Source organism: Artemia franciscana, chromosome 4 (assembly GCF_032884065.1).
Source record: "Artemia franciscana chromosome 4, ASM3288406v1, whole genome shotgun sequence".
Lineage (NCBI taxonomy): Eukaryota > Metazoa > Arthropoda > Branchiopoda > Anostraca > Artemiidae > Artemia > Artemia franciscana.
This window is the reverse complement of record NC_088866.1, coordinates 19,994,114-20,019,940: the sequence shown is the minus strand read 5'-3', so window position 1 is coordinate 20,019,940 and position 25,827 is coordinate 19,994,114. Positions and strand designations below refer to the sequence as shown.

General features: G+C 36.0%; 3 protein-coding genes across 4 annotated transcripts in view; 1 reads left to right on the top strand and 2 right to left on the bottom strand.

Annotated features, from left to right (window-relative positions):
• LOC136026116 (tryptophan--tRNA ligase, cytoplasmic-like) overlaps nt 1-16,904 on the bottom strand; it is a 50,048-nt gene extending 33,144 nt beyond the window's left edge. The window contains exons 1-3 of one of the 2 annotated variants that reach the window (XM_065702399.1): nt 16,817-16,904; nt 2,371-2,525; nt 440-671 (exon numbers count right to left, since the gene is read on the bottom strand). In XM_065702399.1, coding sequence (XP_065558471.1) covers nt 440-671; nt 2,371-2,521 — 383 coding nt within the window. In that variant the 5' untranslated portion in view covers nt 2,522-2,525; nt 16,817-16,904. Of the gene's footprint in view, nt 1-439; nt 672-2,370; nt 2,526-11,462; nt 11,492-16,816 lie in introns of those variants that run through there. The other variant, XM_065702398.1, reaches the window with a different exon arrangement.
• The window catches only part of LOC136026112 (tryptophan--tRNA ligase, cytoplasmic-like), a 287,826-nt gene that overhangs the window by 103,987 nt on the left and 158,012 nt on the right, over nt 1-25,827 (bottom strand). The window lies entirely within an intron of this gene.
• LOC136026115 (importin-5-like) overlaps nt 1-25,827 on the top strand; it is a 145,658-nt gene that overhangs the window by 12,852 nt on the left and 106,979 nt on the right. The gene's annotated exons all lie outside the window — the stretch shown is intronic.

The following is a 25,827-nucleotide window of genomic DNA, read 5'->3' as shown; positions in this document are numbered from 1 at the left end:
CTAAAAAACAGGTTCAGATTTCAGAGCATAATCGTTTGCTTTGTTTTTTTCAGTTGGATTTTTTTTTTTTTTTTTTTTTTTAGAAAAATAATATCTACAGATATTGAAGCACCAAGTAAATGAACAAATGATTAAAATAATTAATAATACAAGATTTAAAAAATCAAATACAAAGTTGTGTTAAAAAGATATTTGTTTAGTTAGGTAGTCGCATAATCAACTCTTTAGTATTAGCTTTAATTATTATGAATATGAAATCAACTTAAAATTATAAAACTAAATACAAAATTAGAGCATAAGTATGTACTATCTATATAAATACATAATTATAAGCTATCAAACAATATTTCTTATATTACAAAATATCATATTTTCTATGATAAATATATAAACTATAATTGTCATAAACTATGACAATAATCATAAAACTACAACTTACTTTGTAAACAAAAATGGAATCAAATGTCCTAAGTGCATTGCATCAGAGGAGGGGCCACGACCAGTGTACAAGTAGAATTTCTGCCCCTTCTCAACACAATCTAAGATGACGTGAAGATCTCGATGGCTAAAAAATACACCCCGTCTTAGGAGGGGATGAACTTCCTCAACCTTAGCAACTCGTTTGAATCGTTCAATTAGTGAGTCATCTATAGCAGAACAACCAAATTTATCTGTAAAAAAGGATTTTCGAAATAAATATCTGCATGAGATTAATATTAAGTTTTCTAAGAAGTTTTAAAAGAAAGAATAATAGAAATTTTCTTCATGAGAATAATACAAACTCTAATAAAGAACGGTAAAATTCAAACACTAAGCTTGATAAGCCATGTCTTGGCTGTATTTTACAACATGATCATCTTTTAGTTAGGGGACCTCCAATAAAGACTGAGAGTCCCAAGAAATCTAGAGGAAATGGAAACATCCATGCCCACAACTCTAGTCATTTTCAACAAAACAACCATTTTTCAAAGCCGTCTTACTATAGCTTAGGTTCTTCTGGGCCACTCAGCAATGGCTTCTCAGTGTATCTCTTTGTGGATTATATCCTAACAAGCAACAACTGAGATCAGGCAAAGACCTGTGTATGATTCTCAGACACAAGAAGATAGTTATTTTTACTAAATTATAAGTATTATTAGTTAATAAACCAATCGAATTGGGTGAGTTAATTTATTGACTGGATTAACTGAATAAATTGACATTATTAATTGATTGAAATATATGCAAATTGATGAAAGTTCATAACATTTAAATACAACTGTTGTACGGACACGCGTGCTTTGTTTAGTTTTAAATCTAATTAGTGAATTTTAAATCTAGTAGGAGAATGAGGTTATGCTGATGCAAGAAGTATTGGCGGTTGTAGACATGTATTTAAAATGTAGTGATTTACTTAATAGATCACCATTATGAAAGAATCTCTTAGTCTGTTCGAGTCTAACCAAATCTTACAGGTTTGAACACACCCCCCCCCTCCCCCCAAAATTTTGGGCCAGCTAGTTGAAAGAGAACACAAGTGCATATAAATGAATTTTTGATGCATTATATATATATTGTTTTTTACTCTATCTCCCTGAAGAAAAATTGTGGATATGCCCCTTAAGTTCAGAATTTAACAGGTTTGACTTTTTTTAATTTATATTAGTTTAACTATGTTTTATAGCTTATTTTTTACTGACAGTCTGTTACCACAAACTGTCTGAAAGAATCTCCTAGTCCATTCAATAGAAAACGATTTTATTTTAACAAATGTTAAAGCACCAAGGACAGTGAAACCCACATCCTTTTCTATCAGAAAACTTGTACAGCTAGGAGTGCCTTAAAACATTAGAAAAAAAAAATCAAGAATTAGGTTTTAATAAAGAAAATCTCCTAATTCAGGCATCTAATTTTTGGTAGTAGTGGAGCCAAATAAATAAATAAAAAACGTTGCAAAAAAAATCAACAAAAACAAGCTAAAAACAGGTGGCACCAAACAGATTAAGAAGGTGTAGTTTTCCTTTGAAGGTTTATCTGTTTCATAGAATCAACAAATTGTTGATGTTTGAATTATCACAGATGAACGGTGTTGTAAATTTAACCAAATATTTTTGCTTAGTTATTCTCAGAGTGTAATGTAGCAATACTGATGAAAATGGGATACTACCCTGACAACTACATAACTCTGAAACAGCCAAAATAAAAATATGAACATCAGAGCTTTCAGATAAATAGTCCTATAATTTGGTACAAAGCAAAAAAAAATTTCTATCTTGATGCCCTTGGTACTTTAAGGTAGAGGTTGATAGTCCTTCCCATTCCGTGAAAGGGCATTCCTTGTTGGACAATTGTTACACTTACAGAAAACATTAAAAATTAATATTAACTTACTTATGAGCTTGTCATAGTCAACTCCTTTCATGGATGAGGTATGAACATTCCATGGATCCACAAAATCCTCTACTGCATTTTGCCCATTTTGATCAGCAGCAACCAGTGGTTTACCTATAGAAGTGTCTAGTGCGTCTGTTTTAGATTCCATTGTACTGTAAATTCAAAATATTTTGTTAACAAAACCTGACATTTTCTGTTGATTTTTAACTGATATATTTGGTAGGTTCAGAAACAATTGGGTATGAAAGTTAAATTTATACATATGTGTATTGCTTATGGACAGGTGGGGAGGGCGGTACTACAAGGATGTTTCAGAGCTCCCTTGCTGCCCCCCACCCAGGTAAACGTAAAATGTTGGCCACTTTAACAGACCACTTTCATATTTTTGCCCCCCAGGACAGCATCTTCCCCCCTAAAAGCTGACTACCACCTCCTCAAACAGTCAGACCTGTGTACACCTTTGTTATGAATACATTTTCATCAAAACCTTTGCCTTATATTTGTAATACTTCTGGGCAATAATGTTAATGTTTCCTTAACAAAAGGAGGAGAGGGTCAAGGAAATTTCTTTTGATAAAAATATTTGTTATTATTATTCATAATGTTACAAAATTTTATGTTTGACACATATTTCTATTATCTCTGAATAACTGACAAGAAAAAAATCCATTGGGGCTTCTTGTTTAGCAGCAAACAAGATAGTGCACTCACTGGTAACCTGCACTGCTTAGATCACTTCTGTTATTTCTCATTTAAAATATATTTAACTATTCCCCTTTTTCTTCTTTTATTCTACCACACATCCAATTTTCTTTTTTTCCATCCTAGAAATTTTTTTGCATCTTCATTGAAACCAAAACTTGGGAATTAAAATAAAAAAAAATTTCCATCCACCCTCCCATATATTATTCCAATTCCATTCCTCACGAAGGATACATAAAGAATAATCATCAGGAAAGCAACTGCCCAGAAAAAGTACAAAACAAGAAAACACAGGGAAATTGGCAGAAGTATGCAAAGGCTTAGAACCTTGCCTAAAATACAATTAGGAAACTAAAATCTGAACATGAGGAGCAGCTTACCACATATATCAAGGCAAACCCCATATCCTTCTAGAGACATGTTTCTGCTAAGAATCCTAACCATTTCTGACCTAAAACATTACAGATTAACCCACTCTTCCCCAGTAGACAAGGCTAGTGTTTTGAAAACCCAGTTTACCTCCACTTTCACCATCTGATCTTGTCTAACTATCCCTGCAGCACCTGCAGATTTAATACCTGATCCAATACCAGAATTGTCAGTTACTGAAGATATGGTCTTAACTTAAATTACCTTAAATTGCAGCTTGGAGCAATATAAGGATTTTTCCTTGTAGAAACTCCGAGTTGATAACACATGACACATAGTTGAATACATACACTTGACTAGTGGTTTGATGTTGCTGATTCCAATTCAAGTGCTTCCCAGTTATACTTCCATTCTTTTTTTGACCATTCGTTGTCAGGATGATTCTTAAAGCTGTCTGTGGTTTGGGCAGCAACGGTATCTGGCAGTAATTTGTTCCAGAGGTTGACAACACGGTTGGTAAGAAAATGGGCGCGTTGCCGCTTTGAGGAGAAATGCCTGGATAACTTCAAGTTATGTCCCCTTGTACGAGAATCCTGAGACGCCAGAGGAAGAAGACCAGGAACTGCCTTTGTATTAATAAGTTTATGAACCAGAATGGCATCACCCCGTCTTCTTCTATAAACCAGAGTTGGGAGTTTCAGCTTGCACAGCCTTGTAGGGTAAGGGAGCTCATACAGTCCATTCACCATCTTAGTAGCTCTTCTCTGGACGTCTTCAAGAATTTTAGCATCTTTTTTGAAAAGGGGGGATGCAAGGACCGTGCCTGTCTCAAGCCTCGGCCGAACAAGTCCTTTATACAAAAGGCTCAGAATTTTAGGAGAACAGGAGGAAATTGTTCTTTTTATGAGCCCTAGTGATGAGCTAGCTGATGCTGCTGCCTTCTTTGCATGAGTGCTAAATTTAAGATCATTGTCAACAATTACTCCTAGGTCACGTTCTTCCAATACTGGAGAAAGGAGCTGACCGTAAAGAGAGTAAGTTGTATTGATATTCTTGTGCCCAAAGTGTAAAACATGACATTTTGACACATTGAATGTGAGTAGCCAAGATTTCGCCCACATGCTAAGGGGATCAAGGTCATTTTGAAGTTGGGAAGTATCTTCAAGAGTGTTAGCTGGACCAATTACCTTGGAATCATCAGCATATAACGTCATCCTGCTCTTAAGTGCTAGAGGAGCATCATTTATGAAAATATTAAACATGGTGGGGCCAGGAACCCCACTGATAACATTCTGAGAGGAGGATAGAATAGGATTGCCATCTGCATCAAACAGTCTTACATGCTGAACACGATTCTTAAAGAAATCCAGAATCCATTTAAGAATTTTTTCCTCCAAACCAATAGATTGTAGCTTAAGCTCAAGTCTCCTATGACAAACTTTGTCGAATGCTTTTGAAAAATCAAGGAGGATCATGTCAACAGGGGTTCCCAACTCCAGTAGTTTTGTAATATAGTCATATGACTCAAGCAGATTAGTGTCAACTGATCTGTTGCATTGGAAACCATGTTGAGAACTGTTAAGAAGATGATTCCTATCAAGATGCTCAATAACTGGTTTGTTGACAATATGTTCAAGAAGCTTAACAACAACAGAGGTAATACTAATAGGCCGGTAATTTTCCACAGAATCTTTTCTTCCCTTTTTGTGAATGGGGGTAATATATGCCACTTTCCACTCAGCAGGAAGCTTTGAGCTATCAAGAGATAGTCTAATGAGTTTTGAGAGTGGGTATACTATTTCTGTTCTGCACTCATGCAAGAGACAGGGGTGGAGGCCATCTGGCCCTGCAGATTTATTTACATCCAACAAAGCTAGCTGTTTCATAACAGACTCCTCAGTCAGCTCAAGGGGTGTCATTGGTTGAGTAACAATATATGAGGGGGGAGCCGGGAGCTTACTAGCAGTTTCTGATGTAAAAGCTGATGCAAATTGGTTATTTAGGATCTTGGCTTTAATAGCTGGGTCTGAAACTGTCTGACCATGATGAGTCAAATCAGGGACAGAGTGCCTATTTCAACATTTAACAGAAGCATACTGCCAAAACAGCTTGGGATTATTTTTTATATTTTCAGCTAACCTTTCTTCATGTCTCTTCTTCAGTTGTTTGATGGAATTGGTGGCCTCATTCTGTGCCTTTTGATACTTCTGATATTTTGCATCTGTTTTCTTTTTTTTGAAGTGTTTCCAGGTTCGATTCTTCCTATTCAGTAGTTTTCTAGTTAGACAAGTCATGAAGGGTAGTGTTTTTGCCTGTCTCGTCCAAAATGTTCTAGTGTGAGCTTTTTCAAAAACTAGCAATACAGCTTTGAATTTCTGCCAAGATTCCTTGATATCTGAAGTGAATATGGCATCCCAATCAAAGTCAGCAAGTCTCTCAGAGATACGCCTGTAATCAATAACTTTGTGTTGTTTAGGAAGAGGTTGAGTAGTAGACAAGCGCAATTCTGTGAGGATAGCAGCATGATCATTGTTACCAATAGGGGCAAGAAATTCATCTTTAGTCCACAAATCTGGATTATTAAGAATAACTACGTCCAGTATGTTGGATGCTTGACCATCTCTATACCGTGTAGGTTGGTCAACAGTTTGGAACAGCGAATGTTCAGACAGACAAGTAAGAAATGGAGATTCCTGTTCTTTGGCTGAAAAACCAGAGCCATCAACCCAATCATAATCGGGAAAATTGAAGTCTCCAAGAATCACCACATGTTGGTTGCAAGAGTCTTTGATAATATCAGAAATGATATTAGCAAGATACTGTTCTGATTCAAGGCAAGAGGGAGTATTAGGACTACAATAAACCACTCTGACCACCATTGTAGAATTACCACACTGCAGTCTAACCCAGACATTCTCAACCCAAACACAGAAATGGGGAGAAGGAATCAAAGTGCTTACCTTGAAACTGCTTTTTACATATATTCCAACACCTCTCCTGCAGGCATTGGACTCAATGTTAGATATGAGCTGGTATCCACTGATTTCAAGCGCTTGGGCTGTAAGAGGCTGTTTCACATTTTTGGGGCATATCTCAGATATGGCTGCAATATCAACTGTTTATTTTGCTAGGCGGAGATGGAGTTCTGGAACCTTGTTAAAGAGGCCATCAGTGTTCGCACTAAGAATCCTTAATTTTCCAATATCATTTGCATGACGAGTTGCACTTTTGGTTGCACTGTGCAGAGATGATTTATTAGCAAAAAATACACCAGCAGAGAGAGGCTCAGTTGATGAAGCATCAGAAGAAACTGTTGAATTAGCACTGAAAAAATGGGAACTACTTGAGGACAACTCATTAATACATGAAACATCATCATCAAATGAAACAAATGAACTATTTACACTCTCATCTGGTGACAATAGTCTGTCCAGATGAGAAACATTACAGCTTAGTCCAAAATCATCCCCTGCTGTGGAACTGCAGTCTGCAGCATGTCTGCATCGTTTTTTGTGATGATTTTTAAGTTCCTGATTACAAGATTTTTTTTTCACCTGGCGCTGTTCTCACTTTCAGTTGCTGGACAAGCTCTCTATGTTTAAGGCGGTCCTCCCTGGATTGGTTGGATCGAAACTGGAAGTCCGCTCTGAGTTCAAACAATTTCTAAAGGATTCTTTTCTTAACCTTAAAATTGGACACCATAAAAATTACTGGTGGAGGACGTGGGTTTGGGGTTGAATTTGGACGAGATGGCAGACGTCTAACATTAATTAGCTCACCAGGATTGATGCAATACTGCTGCACTAAATAATCTTGAATAAAAATAGATGGGTCACCAGACACTGGTATTCCAAGTGCAATAATATTTAATTTTCGACTATCATGATTCTTTTCAGCTCAAACTATTCATATAATATTGGATGCACTCAGGGCTGAGACATTAGCAGATTTGATTTCTTCTTGGGCAATCAACTGATAGTCTTTTCATCACACTTTGTGGAGAGGTTTTGCTCAATAGTAACCACTTTAGTGTTTAAAAGTTTGAAGTCAGCTTTCAATGTATCCATGGTACTATTGACCAGTTCAGTTAGCATCTGGGTGATAGTTGTCTGGAATGGCAACATGGCGGCTGAAATGGCAGACATTATGTCTGCTCCACTGGAGGCATGAGTTGGTGGGCTTGTAAGGCATTTAGAACAATTCCATGCGGACTCAAGCTTACTAGTAGCCAAGCTCAATGCAGCAAATTCTTCATCATTCAAATTTAAACAAATAGCACAAGTCCATTTGCTGCAAGAGTCACACTGCAAACATTTAGAACTCTCGTCAAGGCCTGTCAGGCATTTCATACAGCGGTCTGACTTGGAGGGGCTTTCTTGAACGCGCTTTTCAGGTCTTTTTCTCAATTCATCAGAAATGCCAACACTTTTTATACTGTCGATTTTGGCAAAATATTGGCAACACTTATTACAACTTCGAAGAAAAAAAAAACGGTTGAAAGATAATCAATACTAATTCAGTGACATGGCACTTATCACAAATAAAGTAATTGTCTAATAAAAAACAGAATAAGACAAAAATGGTATTATTTTGTTAAGCGTTTTTTTCTGCATCCATTAGTATATAACACATTGGGAAAGAAACACTCTGTCTATAGGAAATGTTTGATAAATTTAAACTAGGTCACAGCACATCAATAGAGTTTGTATCACCATCATCAACTGATTGTAGGCTACCAACCATCATCAACCGACTTTTAGGATAATGAAGGCTATTGGGATTTTAGCCAAATTATCAACAAAATGGTTCAGATTATCAAGTAGAGGTTGATTATTGTTTATTTCTGTTGTTTATATAAACAATGATTAGAATATTGATACTTATTGATGATAGGATACTCCACAATACCAATAGTCCAATATAATATCAATACTGTTGTTGTTGATCATCAACTTAGGTTCAGCACCCAAATAAAATCTGTATTGCTGTCTTCCCTCCAATCTCTCAGAAAGATCATAAGAACTATCTCCAGAATATGCCCAAAAGTATTTAAGAAGCTCTACAAGGCACTAGTTTGCCCACCCATAGACGTTGGAATGTTCCTGGTGTCACCCTACTCCAAGAAAACAAAGACAGAGTTCAGCAAAGGGCAATCAAAGTGGTTGAAGGCCTCAAACAAATGCCATATCTTCATACATACACATATGAAGATTTACATAATTTGATGCTAATTACTCTTACATGCTAGAGGAAATATGGCAACATTATTTCCAAAAATATTCTTCCTGATCTCCTTGTCCCCACTGGAACATTTTGTGATTAGAGAGTATTCCAAAAAAAAATCTTCAACAAATACTCCTCAATCCAATAAATAAGCCATTTCTTCAGCCAGTAAGTAACAAACTTGTGGAATCAACTCTCTGAAAATACAGTGGCTGCTGATTTGGTAGATGGATTCAAGCAAAATCTTGACAAAGAATGACTACAGCAGGACTACAATCAAGAAGCTCTTGACTCATCAACCCAAATATAGCAAGCAACTTCATGAAACAGCAGGGTTGCATGCAAAATGCAACCTAACCTAACCAAAATACCAACTAAATATTTACTAAGATATAGCTTTCCACTGAGCTGAAGCTAATTGTCTGTGCATACAAATAGCAATAAACTGCTTATTGTCTGATTTTATAGATCCACATTCTTGTGTGCATAGGCTACTAGCTAACAGGTAAGTACCAAAATAATATTTAATACCTCAACTTCTTGATTTTTTGCAGGCATTCAAAGTCAAAGTTGTAAAGTTTACAAACCAATAGTAATAATGCAACTTTTAGGAAGCAATAGTATTCTAAGATTAAGGGCTCAAAATGTAATTTCCTTCAGAAAGGGTGATTATTGAATTACAAAAGAGCATAAAGGAGGCATCAAGTGATCTATTCACTCCTATTCTAGTGAAATTATTGGAATGACATATTTACTGAATTCTCAAAAAGAGCCAGAAACCTGTTGAAAATGATATCACTTTTGTTTTACGATGATTTCAGGCACTTCTTAAAATTAGGTTAGGGTTTAGCACCTTTGAGGGCTCAAAATTTGATTTATCCCCAGAAGCAATAACTGAATTATGAAAGAACAAAAAAAAAAACGAGGTGATGTATTTACTTTCATCCTAGCAAAATAATGTTTAAAACTGCATATTTAACAAAAACAAGAGTGGCAGATGGCAAAATTCTTGGGGAAAATATAATTTGGGCTATATATTTGTACAGATAAAGTAGGCCTGTAGTGGAAGAATCCTTAAAATGTGTTAACTATAATTTTCCAGCATATCATAAAGTAAGAATGGGCAATGTTTATATTAATAGATTATTTGGTAAAATTCTAGTTAATTGACTTCTTTCTATCTTGGAAAGGGTTTAGGCTAGGAAAATGGATCTTTCAGGGATGAATCTACAGACTAAAGCATGTCCTGGGAAAGTATTTTGACAACTACCTCCACTCCTTCTCTCCAGAGGGCCAGGACCTTTGATGACCTTTAAAAGTATGTGTGTTATAAAAGTGAGACCATGCAAAATAGATCTTCTGCTTAATTGAAGTACAACAAAATTGTTTTCAGCTTCATAACTTTGCTCAATTCCATTTTATAAGGTTTTAAAGATGTGTAAATACATTCCTAAATTTTGAAAAAAAAAACATTGATGTGGCTCAAAATTCTACTCAAATAACAGGAATTGCATTTTCAGAACTAAAGGCAGAGAAAAAGCAACTAGTGACTGAAGATAAATGTTGTTTTGTCAAAATTTCAATAGGTCATGTAGGCAAATTTCAGGGCCCTCAAGAGGGAGAAGGGGTAAAGGTGGGTACTTTAAAATACCTTCCCAGGACATACTTTAGCATGTAGACCCATCCCTGAAAGTTTCATTTTCCTAATCTAAATCCTTTTCAAGATAGCAAGAAGTCAATTAACTAGAATTTTACTGATTATTCAGATAGAACTTTGTGTTTGGCTCAAGCACTAAGTAGGCCTATTGGGAATCTAAGCAAAACTCTGGTTTCAGTCTCTCTCTGCTGAATGCCAAGTTAGTGTCATAAGATTATAATGAGTAGTCAAAATTTGGATACACACAACACTAATGCCCTTGCCCTTTGGTTGCTGTCTAACAGAATTCCATATGTCAGAACTTATCTCTTCAGTAAAAACTTACCTCTACAGTCAGAATTGCATCTTGAATCCAAATTTAAGGTTAGGCCTATATAAGCTCCTTCACATACAGAAATGTTAACAATTCATACTTTATAGGCCTAATATTCAGAATAATCATAGTTAACACAGTTTGCACAGGGAGAGTTCATTTCTGACACAAATGAACTGACTTAGAAGGTAAATTTGTTTCTTAACTACCTGAATAGTCTGTTATTATAGGCTAAACTTTAGCCATAAGAATTATGTTCTGATTTCTTGATTCTTTCTCAACAGCCCAAATTGTAGATATAATAACATAATGTATCCTTTAGGAAGCCACTGTTTTCTAATAATACTATACTACGCATATTCTACACTCCAGGCTCTGTCTATAGGGTCCTAGATCTATTTGGGTAGCATACAGTATTACTAACTCATTATTTCAGAGAGTATATATGCAGATTGTTATAAGGAGGGTTCATTCACAAATGAAAACAATTGTGAACATATTTTCCAATTATTCCAGAATCATTAGGTAAAAATAGCCGGGGCCTAACATAGCCTATAGGCTATGCAGATTTTTATAAGGAGGTTTCATTCACGAATGAAAACAATTATGAACATATTTTCCAATTATTCCAGAAACATCTGGTGAAAATAGCCGGGGCCTAACATATTCCAGAGAGTCTTAGCCACATTTATGCAGGCTAAGCTCTGTACAGGTGCAAAAATTAAAAATGCCGTGAGTATGAAAACAATAATCAGAACTAGCATATAAGGTTTATCACAGTTTTACCAGTTGTCTAGTCCCCCCCCCAAAAAAAAATTAAGTAACCTATCAGTTTTCATCAGCCAGTATCTGTTGTAGAGAAAATACGCTCGGCTTTCGCCCTCTGCATCACCAAACAATAATTAAACTTAAAATCACAGAAACGAAAAGAACATGCAAATCAAACAAATCAAATCATCTTCTCTTCTCACCACACTCTTTTGACTGAAAAAAAAAAAAAAAAAAAAAAAAAAAAAAAAAAAAATTACAACCAGTTGAAAATCTTTGTTGAAGACACAAAAACTCCCAATGCCTCCAATATTTTTAACTCCTTATCTTTACTAACACGAGTGAAACCTAAAACGAGAGGAGTGGACGTCTTCAGGCCCAATGATTCAATTTTTCTGATCAGAATATTTCTCTCAGTTGTGAAACGAGGGCATTCTGAGAGAATGTGATCTATAGTTTCATCAATATTTACACACCTAAAAAAAGGGCATGACTTGCTATCTGTAAGATGATATAGTGCTTGACGAGATCTGGTCATTGCATGACCAGTTCTCAGACGGAAAATAGAGTTTGCAATTTTCCTATTTGGGTGGATAAGGTGATGTGGGATATAATGCCCCTCAAAAGACAAAACATAAATATTTGTTGTTGAAATACATCTATTATTAATTCTAATAGAACTTGCAGCAGAGGTTATTAACTTTGAAGTTTCATTTACAGTGAGAGCAACCTTCCAAGTAATTGGGTGGTGGATAGCCTGTTTTGCAATACTGTCAGCAATTTCATTTCCCTTAATCCTTATGTGAGAAGGAACCCAGACCATTTTCAGTTGAAGACCATCAGAAGACATTATTTTATGAATTTTTCCCTGTAGATGAACAATAATTGGAATAACTTTTCCTTGCCTCTTTTTTAGATCAGAAAGAACACTTTTAGAGTCAGAAAAGATAACAAATGTGCCTGATCCTACTTCCAGCACTGTATCCAAAGCTTTTTGGAGAGCAAGACATTCTGCAAGGAAAATGCAGATTCCATCTGAAACTCTAATCCCAACTGATGAGCCATTCCACTCAGAAAAAATGCCTATGGATGCCTTCCCATCATTTGAGACAGATCCATCAGTAAATATCTTTTTCCAATTATAAAATTCAACCATTTTAGCTAGTGTAAGTTGATGAAGGATTAGACTATTCATTTTATTCTTAGGACAATCCATGCCAGGGATTTTTATATCTATAACATTATCAATGCTATTAGGGGTGTTGGGAGATATCTGGGTCTGACAAGAAAAGATTAGGTTTTCAGGAACACCTATGCCATTGAGCAAGGAGACCAACTTGATAATGGCTGGACTACTATATGTCTTCCGATTTTCATAGAGAAATGTATGATTTATGAGACACTCCTTGAGAACATGGAGGTTTTGGTTAGTATTTACTTTCATAAAGTAATTAGAAGAAAGTTTCAAGAATCTTTCTTCTAAAGAAGGTATATTAACCTCATTGAACAGAGCTGCAATAGGAGTACTTTTTAGTGCACCTGTGATTAATCTTAGGCCATGGTGAACTATTGATTCAATTTTAGAAATTAACTTTTTTGAAGCTGAGTAATAGACAGGGAGACAATATTCAATCTTTCCATATATTATAGATGTGAATAGTTTTCGAAGACTATCTCAGCTAGCTCCCCACTTTTGCCCAGCAACAGCACGCATAAAATTCAGTCGTTTTTCAAGTGCATCACAAAGATGAGAGATATGAACAATCCAATTTAACTTACTATCCAGCCACATACCAAGGAATTTCACATTCCTGGCAAAATGAATTTGTTGTTTATATAGAGTCAGATTAATTGAGAGACAATCTTGCCTAAGGTCAATTTTCCTAGAAAAAACCATGCCAGTGGTCTTTGGGATAGAAAAAACCAGATTTTTTGTATTAAGCCATATTGACAGTTTATCAATTGCTCCCTGGAGCTTGGGTTGACAAGCTTCAGGAGAGGAGCCTTCAGTCCAAAGAGCTAAGTCATCTGCATATAAGACAAACTTTATTGAGGGCATATCAGCCAAAATAATATCATTAATCAGTATGTTAAAAAGAAGAGGACTCAAAACTCCTCCTTGAGGGACACCTAATGAGACTGTACTAGCAGAGGAGCATATGGATCCAACTCTGGTTTTAATAGTCCTATTAAAAAGCATTGCCCTGCACCACTTCCAGAAATTATTTCCAACATTAAATTTATGAGCCTGTCTTAGGATTGCAAAGGGGTCCAATGTATCATAAGCTTTCTTAATATCAAAGAAGACTGCAGAAACAACTCTCTTTCTTGTAAAAGCTTTCTTAATGTCATGATCAAGTTGAATTAGGTTATCAAGGGTTGATCTACCTTTCCGAAAACCTGCTTGTTCAGCAATAAGAGAATTATCAATAAGGGGTTCAAATCTCAGCTTAATCATTTTCTCATAGAGTTTAGCAATGCATGAGGTTAAGGCAATTGGGCGGTATGAAGCTGGGTCTGAACAATCCCCTTTACCTTTATATATTGGGACTAGAATAGAAGACTTCCAAGCAGATGGGACAGTGCCACTAACCCAACATCTGTTAAACAAGTAAAGAAGAGGGACCAAGAAAGTCGGTGGAAGAGCTCTAAGCATCTTATTGTGGACCAAATCTTCACCCATTGCAGAGTCATTTAGAGACTGTATTGTAGAAGTTAACACATCCATATCAAAATCTTTGTCAAGATTAGTGACAGACCCTGGGGGAAACTGAGCTTCCATAAACATAGAGTTATTATATGTGTTACTATTTGAAGATTGACCTGCAAAATAACTATTCAAAGACTCTGCCACTTCATATGGCTTGTACATAATTGAACCACCATTGGACTTAATCTTTGGAGTAGACTGATCACTATGCTGATAACCTGCAAATTTTCTGAAATTTTTCCAAAGTGTTTTAGAAGGAGTTGACTGATTAAACTGATTTTCACAAATATCTTCCCAAGCTGCTTTTCTTTCAGCTAGGACATGTTTCTTAAAAGTAGCTTCGGCCTTTCTCATTTCAATTTTTTTGAAAAGGTTGCTTTTATCTGAAAGCCAGATTTTTCTAGCATTACACTTATTTTGTTTTAGTGATTCTAAATTATTATTCCAAAAGTGAACATTTTTTTTCCTATTTTTTACTAGTTGTGTTTGGAGTTTAAAAAATAAATTTGAAGCATCAATGATGCTTTTAGTGATATTTTCATTTAAAACATCTATATCATTAATTAGGGCAGGTACCATACTCCCCAATTTAAGTGCCCATGGTTTCCAATTATCATCATTGAAAATCCATCTAGGAGCAATGTTAAATTTAGAGAGAACTGGTCTTTTTGACAGTTCTGTAATAAGTGGGTAATGCTGGCTACCAAGATTGTCATGGAACCTGGACACCTTACTATAAGCAGATAGTCTGCTACCAACAAAACAAAGATCAATGGTTGAGTTTTTACCATTGGAGGAGTGCACATAAGTACCTAAATTCTTAGGTGTGATTAGTGTGTGGGAAATCTGACTGATAGAGATTGAATCCAAGAGCAACAATGATTGAGGGTCTCTAGGGTGGGTTGAGTCCCACAGGGGATGGTGAAGATTGAAATCTCCAAGTATTAGTTGGTTTGGGGAAAGATCTAATAATTTCTTGAAGGTTGGGTTATTGAAAGAAGAGGGTTTATTTATATAGATATTGACTACTGACAAGGGGGGAAGGTCATCCATCTCAACCTTTATAACTAGTATTTCCATTGATGACTGGACATCAACATTGACAACAGAGCTAATCAAGTCCTTTCTCACAAGAGTCAATAGGCCTCCACCTTTTTGAGAAGAGGAATTTAGGACCCTATCTTTTCTATGTGATGAATAATTTTTAATGCTAAAATTTCTTCCAGGGGACAAATGGGATTCTTGGATGCAGACAATTTCTGGGGATTCAATGTCCAAAAATCTTTTTAACTCAACCAAACGATCAATGGGTAGACCTGTAGTGTTAAATTGAACTATTTTCATTCTAAACTGTTAGCTGTCTTTGATATTGAGGATTGTTTCCATTTGTTTTTAGTTGCTTTCTGTTTCGAGATAGGTGAGAGAGCATTTGCATTTCTTTTAAGGAATTGATTTTTTGCTGGAGAAGGTTTATTGGAGATTTCTGATGTTGGTTTTACAGGTGAAGTAGAGATTGGGACAGAGTCAAGAGATTCCAAATCATCTTCAGAAATAGAATGATTTGAGGTGAGATCTTTAAATGTTCTATCAGATGGTGCATGTGAGGAACTAAAGTCTTGAAACATTTTTTCCAAACGGCCTGAGATAGAATCTTCAATTTGTTTAAATTTTGAGGATAGGAATGAGCTGATCATTTCAGGAATTCTAACTGTCAAGATATCATCAATTATTTTCTTAATTAGGGGTTCTAAGACTGTTTGTTGAGTTGACATGAATGGGCTAGGAGTGGGGTTTTCAGGGGATGGAATGGGAGGGAATTCTTTATTAGAAAGAGCTGGAGTTGTGTCATTTAGTTGCATGTTGGATTTAAGGATATCTGCATACTTTTTTTTTGCAGCACCAATAGTGATTTTATCTTGTACTGCCTTAACAATAACCTTTTCAACATTTTTTGTTACAGGACATGCTTTGTCTTTAGCGTGATGGTTGCCAAGACAATTGGGGCACTTGAATAGTGTAATATTTTCTCTCTTAATACTACAAGAAGATGTTAGATGGTTGTTGGCACATCTTGAACATCTAGGTTTACTGCGACATACTTTGGCAGTGTGGCCATGCCTTTAGCAGTGATTACAGATCATGACACGGGGAATATATGTCTTGACTTTTTTTTCCATACCCAGAATACAAATAAATTCAGGAAGGTCAAGTGAAGGAGTAAGGATAAACCCATCAACATTCATCTTGTCAGATGTCTGTTGACCAAAAAGTGGACGTACTCTTGTGAAACCTTGATCCATCAGTTCATCTAATAAGGTTTCACTTGTAAAAATACCCTTTAGCTCCCCTATCGCTAGTATCTTGTTCAGTACTGCTTGATTTCTGATCTTAAGGCAGTTAGAACCATTTGAGGATTCTACCAAAATTGTATCTTTTTGGCATTCATTAAATTGATTTCTCAACAACATAATTCCTTTCATGATTACACCCAGTGGTGGATTATGAAGACCAGGCTGCCCTGTTTTAGTCAACCATACTCTAATGATACTGTCCTCACCCGTGAGAACACCAGATCCCCCTGAATCATGGGGGTTAGGCATGATGAAAGCCTTTCCAATCACAACAGAAAGAAAAAATAGAAAGAAATTCCACAAAACCAGTCACAGGGTGAAAAGAAGAGAAGGAAAAATATCTTAAATACCTTAATATTAACTGTTTAAACAGTAAAACAAAGAAAATTAGCAAAATGCTTTATCAATTTAATCTTTTCTTCCCTTTCAGCCAGTATCTAAAGAACCTTGCAAATCCTTTTTCTATCTGACCGTGCCTACCCTTTGCAGGATTAAATAATTCTTGCTATAAAATAGGTGGCGTATGCTAAAAAAGCGTCATCCAAGTTACTAAGTCAATGGTAGAGATAAAATGTATATAAAGCAAACATTCAACAATTTTATGATACCGATTAATTAAGTGTTTGTGCTTATCTATCTTCAGATTTTTAGGCTTCTAGCATGCATCAGAGCAGAGCCATTCAAAGAGGGGGTAGCTGCCCCGGGCGCCATTTTACCTGAATGCTCTTTTTATTTTTGGACACTCAAGGTGAAACTTTAGTTCGAATGAGCCCATTTCCCGATCTTCTAAGAACCTTGTTTTGATACGATCATCCATAAAGGAAACAAAAACGAAAAACAGACATCCATGACCTATTTTTTTGGCAATAAATACATAATTCTAAATACTTGTAGATGGAAGCTTGAAATCTTTACAGTAGGGTTCTCTGGATGTTTTGTCGGGAGGGAGGGGGGCAGATGTCTCAAAGGGTGGATTTTAATGCCAAAATATGTATCTAAAATGTTATCATGAGAGTAAAGAGTAACAGTAAACCCCAAAATGAGCAAAATATATTTCGTATAGGAGACTTCCGTTCCTCATCCCCGACCTCCCCCTCATGGTCGTGGACAACCGGAAACACGTTTAGAGAAAAACTACCAAGTGAAAAAAACGCCATCTGAAACATATTTTCCAATGGTAAATATTATTTCGGATTGTAAATAATAAGTAAAAGTTTATTGTGAAAAGAAAATTATAGCGATTTATAAAAAAAAAATCTTTAAAGAGGCGAACCACGACAATGTTAAGCGATCTTCGGTTCCAGTGGTCTCAGAGGGATGGGGAGGGATGCATTTCGTAGCCCGAGCTCCAACTAAGAAACCTGCCAATTTTCATCCGACTTTTCCTTCATGGGGAAAATCTGGTCGAAAGTTTCGACCCACCAACCCCAGTCCCCATTTAACGTTGTCCGATCGGCCTGAAATTCACAAGTTGAGGTCCCCTAGGGCCCAGGAACGTCTCCGCGAAATTTCAGCTCCATCCGATAACTCCTTCCCTGTTTTCCAGAAACCACGCATAGCCACTTAATGTTCATATTCTTTTTTTTCTGCCACGCCTACAGGTCACAGCTGACATCGCATCTGGGTGTACGAAGACTCATTCGACGCCAAATTCTCCGAGTAATTGCCCTGGATAGTTTCGTCGGAAAATCTTAACCCCCCCATTTTCTAGCTTAGAAAAACCCATTTCCCCATAAGAGCCCATGTTAATTTTTGAAATTCTTAAAAGTTATATTTATATACATGCAGGTATTTCGACTTACATGCCCGGTTAGCTCAGTCAGTAGAGTGTGGGACTTTTAATCCTAAGGTCAAGGGTTCAAGTCCCTTATCGGGCGGTTTTTTGTCACAAAATATGAAAAAAAACTTCGTTTTCTTAAAGAGTTAAAGAGGCTGCGTCCCAAAGTCGAACCTTAAAACGTACAGGAATGTACGAAGGGTGTACGAAGACTCATTCGACGCGGAATTCTCCGAGTAATTTTCCTGGAAAGTTTCGTCGGAAAATCTTAACCCCCCGATTTTCTAGCTTAGAAAAACCCATTTCCCCATAAGAGCCCATGTTAATTTTTGAAATTCTTAAAAGTTATACAGGAATTATTAAATAACATCCACCATGGATTGTAGAAAAACGTACAGAAATAATATGAAAAAAACTTCGTTTTCTTAAAGAGTTAAAGAGGCTGCGTCCCAAAGTCGAACCTTAAAACGTACAGGAATTAGGAGAGGCAGTTGTGGGGCTGCCGCCCCCCAAACTCCCCGCTTTTAAAGACTCTTTTGTACAGGTTTTTTGTTGTGGGGGCTGCCGCCCCCCTTACCCCCCGCTCTTGGCTTCAGAAAGGCCCCCTTTTAATTAACAAAAAATTGAAATGAATGAATAATTGAATAACTTCGAAAAATGTTAAACACAAGAGGACAGAAGAACCATTGCGCCGAAACTAGTAATTAGTAACAATGAAGTAGTAGCTAAGAGCTGGGGGTTTGTTGGTGTACAACAAAAAACTTGTACAAAAGAGTCTTTAAAAGCGGGGGGTTTGGGGGGCGGCAGCCACCCAACTACCTCTCCTAATTCCTGTACGTTTTAAGCTTCGACTTTGGGACGCAACCTCTTTAACTCTTTAAGAAAACGAAGTTTTTTTCATATTATTAAGTAGAAAAGTTTGGAAGCATAAAACGATATCGCTGTAATAATTATTGTCCAAAATCCTTAAATGGAGGCTTTCAAAAACACCTCTTGTATGTTCTTCTTCTAAGCCCTTTAATCGGCTACGTAATTAAGGTAGGCTGCAAACACCAATTATTTCTCACAAATTATTTCTCTTTTGGGTTTTTTTCAATAAAATTTTTTTCTCTTATATGATTATTGTTAAAAAATGATAATTTCATTGATTTTGTAAATGTGATGCACTCATTTTTTGAAGAATGTCCCGTGAAGGCGAATAGAGGTCATCTAGTTCATGGTTTTTAACAGCAAAATTCTGTCAAAATCCTGAGGGGGTGGGAGGGGGATGTAAATTTGGAGCTATTGTTTTCCAAATGAAGTTAAAATGACAAAGAAAACTGAAAAACGAGCCATATAGCAATAACAAAGCTAAAGTTATCTGGTCCTTTTGTTACACCTTGGGACATCTGACCGATATTTTTAGGTACCTATTTTTGTACATTTTTCTATGGCAGCTCAATTTTGCATATGGGGGAATTATCCAGTGGGAGTTCTCCGGGAGATGGGGTTTTCGCGGGGGAATTTTCCAAGGATGAATTTTCAAGGAAAATTTTCCGGGAAGGGAGATTTTCCGTGGTGGAGGAAATTCCCTGAGGAAATTCTCAAGAGAGTTGTCTGCCCTACTCATGTTAATTTCTGCTTCTTTCGAGTTTGACTCGGTTATTTATTTTAATTTCTGTTTGTTTTGGGTTCCATTTATTTATTGATGGTGATTTGTTGTAGTTTTACGGTTGGAAGATTGTTCATTTCCGGTTTAATGGACTTTTTTACATTTTTTGAGAAACTTATTTTGAGAAAGTTTTTTGAATTATTTTCTCATTGAGGCAACTTAGTTTCTTTGATATAAACTTTCAAGTTTATTCTCGTGAAATAAACACTAAGCAAATTTATTATTTTCGTTAGCTTTTTATTGATGATAAAATATTTATTATCAACATAAGATAATTTTCGTTTGCTTGACAGCCTATAATGAATTATATATATCTTACCTAAGCCAATATTTTGTCTTGTCCAGAATCTTTTACAAGCTCCTTGGCTTGATTGGCCAATTGCTCAAAGAGTGAAGATTGACTAACTTTGTGGGTAGATGAGATGCTTTCATGGCGTGTCCGAGATTCGTTATTTGACTCTTTAATTGATGGGGTGGGAAAGGTGGGGGAAAAGCGCCCCCACCTTCGTGCCCCCCGCGCGCGTCAGTCATTACGCGCCATATAAGTTACGCGCCATTGTAGTTGTGTCCCTGTCTCCCACCTGTGAATATATGTATATATATATATATATATATATATATATATATATATATATATGTTTTTAACTACGTAAAACTTGTAAATATACAACATTCTGTACTGTCCCATTGTCTGTACATATAAATAGATTGTCAGGTTTACCGACTGTTGAACATGCAACATATAATTGTCCATGGAAAAAAAAATCCGTATTCAGATCTATACCTCATTATTCTAATGATTGCCCTTGATCTTTGTTGATGGTGATTGCTAATCAAACATTCCCTGTGTCCCCATCGTCATTTATATATCCCCCTGTGCCCCCGGCGTCCCCGTTGTAGTTGTTTCCCTGTGTCCCAGTCGTCATTTATAGTCAACAAACATGACGTCAGTCGACACACAAACATGACGTCAGTCGACACACACGTCCCAGTCGTCATTTGTGTCCTGGTGTCCCAGTCTGTAATTTTTCTTTGAGCGTCCCAGTCGTCATTTATATTCCCTTTTTTTTGTTTTCTTTTTATCCTTTATTTTCATTTTTTTCCTTTTTTTAGTTTGTTTTTCTGTTTCAGTTTTTTGGTTTTTTATTAGTTTTCAGTTTTTTTTTTAGTTTTTTAGCTTTTTTAGTAGATTTTACCTGTTTTATAGTTTTTTTAAGTTTTTTTCTTTTTTAATTTTTTTTCTTCTTTTGTATTAATGCTAAAGCCAAGGTTCGAACCTGGAACCTCTCAGACCTGGAACCTGGAACATAACACTTTACCAACTCAGCTACTTCGGCTTGAATACATTTACCTTTTTTAATTTTTTTTATCTTATTTTTTTTTTCGTTATCTTTTTCTCCTTTATTTGTCAGTTTTTTCCTTTTTTTAGTTTTTTTTTTCTTTTTCAGTTTTTAGTTTTTTTAGTTTTTTTTATTAGTTTTTTTCCTTTTTAGTTTTTTTGTAGTTTTTACCCTTTTTTATTTTTTTTAGCTTTTTAGTTTTTAGTTTTTTACCCTTTTTTTTAGTTTTTTAGCCTTTTTAACATTTTCTTTTTAGTTTTTTTTCTAGTTTTTATCTTTTTAGTTTTTTTTTCTTCTTTTGTATTAATGTTAAAGCCAAGGTTCGAACCTGGAACATCTCGGACCTAGAACCTGGAACATATTGCTTTACCAACTGCGCTACTGTATTTGTATTTATATCGGATTAACGATGCTTCTTGACTACTAAGGTCCCTGCGTCGGCCCTGTAGTGCATTCCTACAGCATGGTTCGATCTCCGGGTCCCGTATTACCACGCTAAGGTCAAACCCACTGCACCAACACAGGTAGTTATATAACTGAGCTACTTCGGCTTGAATACATTCGTTTTTGAATTGGTATGTGATGAAATAATTCAGACGTCATATGCGGACAGTGACGTTACTCGACACACAGACAACTTATTTTTATATATATACATTGTGTGCATGTCAAAGCTCGTAAAGTCTTATACAAACTGATACAAATAAGGATAATAAATAAGCAGATACAAAAGAATAAAAAAAAAACAGCTCGTCATTTCCACCATTAAACAAATTTCCTCTTAGATTTGCGAAGGCATTGCACTTAAAAGAAAATATTATATACATCCCCCAAAATACTACATAGTGGGAGAATTTGTAATCTATATGGAGATATACATCCCTCCAATTTGTTAAAAGGTAGAAAATTATTTTTATTATTACGAATAGCGGTAAGCATTAATGCTTGTCGCAAGACAAGCATTATGGTAGACAATTTGTTAAGAGGTAGACAATTTAATGGTAGACAATTAGATGACACCTGAATCCAAATTCTAATATATTACCTGGTAAATTTAGCCTGAAATAATAAATTCATTCTAAAACAGATATCAACACGACACAATGAAGAAAACAGGCTGCATTTGTAAAGGGTACTTATTGGTTGGTCGACTGTATTGTCCTGTGTCGTTTTTGTCTTTGTATTGAAGATATATACCCTATATAGCCTACTGATTTTGATTTTATTTGGCCAATTTGTACAAAAAAGGCAAATAAAGATTATGTTCTTTATTCAGGGAAATCTTTATTAATATCTGCAAAAAATGATCATGCCTGACTAAAATTAATTTTAAAAAAAAGAATGATTTTCTGAGGGAAGTAAAGAGCGAAGTTGAAACTTAAAAGGAACAGAAATTACTGCTTCACAGTCTATTTAACAACTACATTACATACTACTAAACCAACAACCACATTTTTATCAGATTTATCTTCTATTTCAATAAAAAGAGTCTCAAATCTTCCTTCAAGCCAAAGTGAGAGATCCTCCCTTACCCAATACGAAAGTAAAACAGTTCAAAATAGGGATGATACCTTTTTATTGACAGTGAAATATAAAATTATTTAACTGGATATTTCGAACACATATACAGTGTTCATCATCAGCATGAACTGCTAGTTTAATGTTGTTATTAGTTTTACTGCTGATGATGAACACTGTATATGTGTTCGAAATATCCAGTTAAATAATTTTATATTTCACTGTCAATAAAAAGGTATCATCCCTATTTTGAACTGTTTTACTTTCGTCATGGAAAGGCAGTGTGGTCTTCGAAGTTATCTACCCAATACGAAACTAATATAATAAATAGACTGTGAAGCAGAAATTACTGCTTCACAGTCTATTTAAAATACATCAATAAAACTAGTACAAATAAAAAAAAAACTAATTATATTTCCCTATGTTTTTATAATTACAGAAAACTAGCGCTTTACTGAAAACTCAAAACAATATAGGAGTTCTGGTGCAGTAAAAAAAAAACGATTAAAGTAAATATTGAGCAGTTCGTATAATTGACCTACAAATAAAGTGAACCAATAGATGCCATTAGTTATATTCTTTCTGAATATAATGCTCGCTTTTCTCGGAAATTTAGTTTTCAGCCTTTTTTGACCTTTGAAAACGATAATTTCTTTCTATGCTTTTCGTCTAATAAGATTAAAACATTGCTTTCAAATTTACTATTTCATTGTAAAATCCATTTTGTTAAAGTTATATAATCCCCAAGCATTGATTTATCACAAGTAAGTTGGATAAAATATCCAAATAATTTCTTCATTTTTCCATCCGTCAAGTTTCTTTTGTCGGTTTTGATATTTTTCGACCATATAGGTGAAACGACAGTCATTAAGTGGCCAGAATTAGAAGAAAACATTATTACAGTCACCAAGTAGTCGTAGTTAGAGTCGCGAGCAGTCACAGTTGTAAATAGTCGTAGCTGCAAGTAGTAACAGTCTGAAGCTGTTCCAATCGGAAATAGTCGCAGTTGTACTCTCAAGTAGTCAGAGTCACATTCGTAAGTAGTCGTAATCACAGTCCCGAGTAATTAGTCACAAGTAGTTGTTTTCGCAAATATCTGTACTTGCAATCGCAAGTAGTACCAGTCATATGTAGTTGCAGCCACAAGTAGTCGCACCTGCAAGCAATAAAAGCCGCAAGTCGTCACAGTCACAAGTAGTGCAGTAGTAGTTGTAGTGGTAGTAGTACTAGTAGAAGTAGCCCTGAATGTTTCATCTTAACACTTTTCAGCCGTTTTCTAACATATTCAAGATATGCCCTTTTGGTATCCTGGATGCTCATTGCCCCTTTTAATTTGGTTCAATCCCCCTCAAAATATCTCGTGAAGTTTCAACTCAATACCTTTAGTTTTTTCGGACATACCAAAACCAACATTCCCCTTTCATAGGCAGCGCAATATCGCTGCCGTTGTAAAGAGCGATATGGGCACAATCTATTATTTTTTTTTAGACCAGGTCACTTCCTACCATAGGAGTTGTCGTAGAAACTTCGAAAAGGGGTCATTTGATTGGAAATTGATAGGGCTAGTACCCTTTTCAACAGTCGAAAGTGATTAGAAGGCAACTAACCCGCGCCCACCATTTCCCCAAAAACATCCAATCAAAATTTTGAGATAGCCATTTTGTTCAATGTAGTTGAAAGGTCCGGAAATTCTGTATTCAAGGATGACACCCCCCCCCCCCCCCAACAGCCATCAGGGTAAGAATTGTAAGTTATGCCCAGGGGCATATATAGTTTATATAGAAAGGGTGATCTTATGAACTTCGGAGAGGGCATATTGGATTACTAGTCAGAAGTTTTAGTGCCCTTTTTAAGATTCAGACCGATGAGAGGTTAGATACCTCCCCCCCAACATATCGTATTTTTCCCGAAATGCATCTGATAGAAATTTAAGATGGCCGTTTTGTGTCATAGAAACTTCAAAAATGCTCATTCAATTGGAAATTAAAAGGGTTAGTGCCTTTTTAATAGTCGAAAGTGATTGGTCGGCAAATAACCCCCCTCCCACGCACCCCATTTTCCCAAACACATCCAATCAAAATTTGAGATAGCCTGTTTCTTCAAAGTACATGAAAGGTTTGAAAATTATGTCTTTGAGGGTGACAACCCTCTTAGAGCCCTCAGGGCAAGGGTTGTATTTTATGTCCTGGGGGCATATAAGTATACATAGAAAGGGTGATCGTATAAGCTTTGGAAGGGGCTCATTGGATCGGTATTCAGAAGTTCTAGTGCCTGTTTTAAGATTCAGAGTGATCGAGGATGGATATCCCTCCACACCTCGTGTTTTCCCGAAATACATCTGATAGAAAGTTTGAGATGGTAATTTGTGTCGTAGAAACTTCGAAAAGAGCCAACTAGATTGGAAATTGAAAGAGCTAGTGCACTTTTTAATAATCGAACGTGATAGGAGGGCAACTAAACCCTCCTCCCAGGCCCACCATTTCCCCAAACACATCCATTAAAAATTTTCAGATAGCCATTTTGCTCAACGTAATTGAAAGATCCAAAAATTATGTCTTTGAAGGTGACAACCCATCCCCCAAGCCCTCAGGGCAAAGGTTGTAAGTTATGCCCTGGGGGTATATAAGGTATATACATAGAAAGGGTGATCATATAAACTTCGGAGGGGGCTCATTAGATTGCTAATCAGAATTTCTAGTGCCCTTAGTAAGATTCATAGTAATTGGAGGGTGGATACCCCCACACGCACCTCGAATTTTCCAGAAACGCAACTGATAGAAATTTTGAGATGGCCAGTTGTTGTCTTAGAAACATCGAAAAGAGCTCGTTTGATTGGAAATTGAAAGGGATAGTGTCCTTTTTGATAGTTGAAAGTGATTGGAGGGTAACCAACCCTCCCCCTCCCACGCCCACCATTTCCCCAAACGCATCCAATCAACGTTTTGAGATAGCCATTTTGTTAAACGTAATTGAAAGGTCCATATATTCTGTCTTTGAGGATGACCCCCCTCCCCAAGAGCCCTCAGGGCAAGGGTTGTAAGTTTTGACCTTAGGACATATAAGGTTTATAACGAA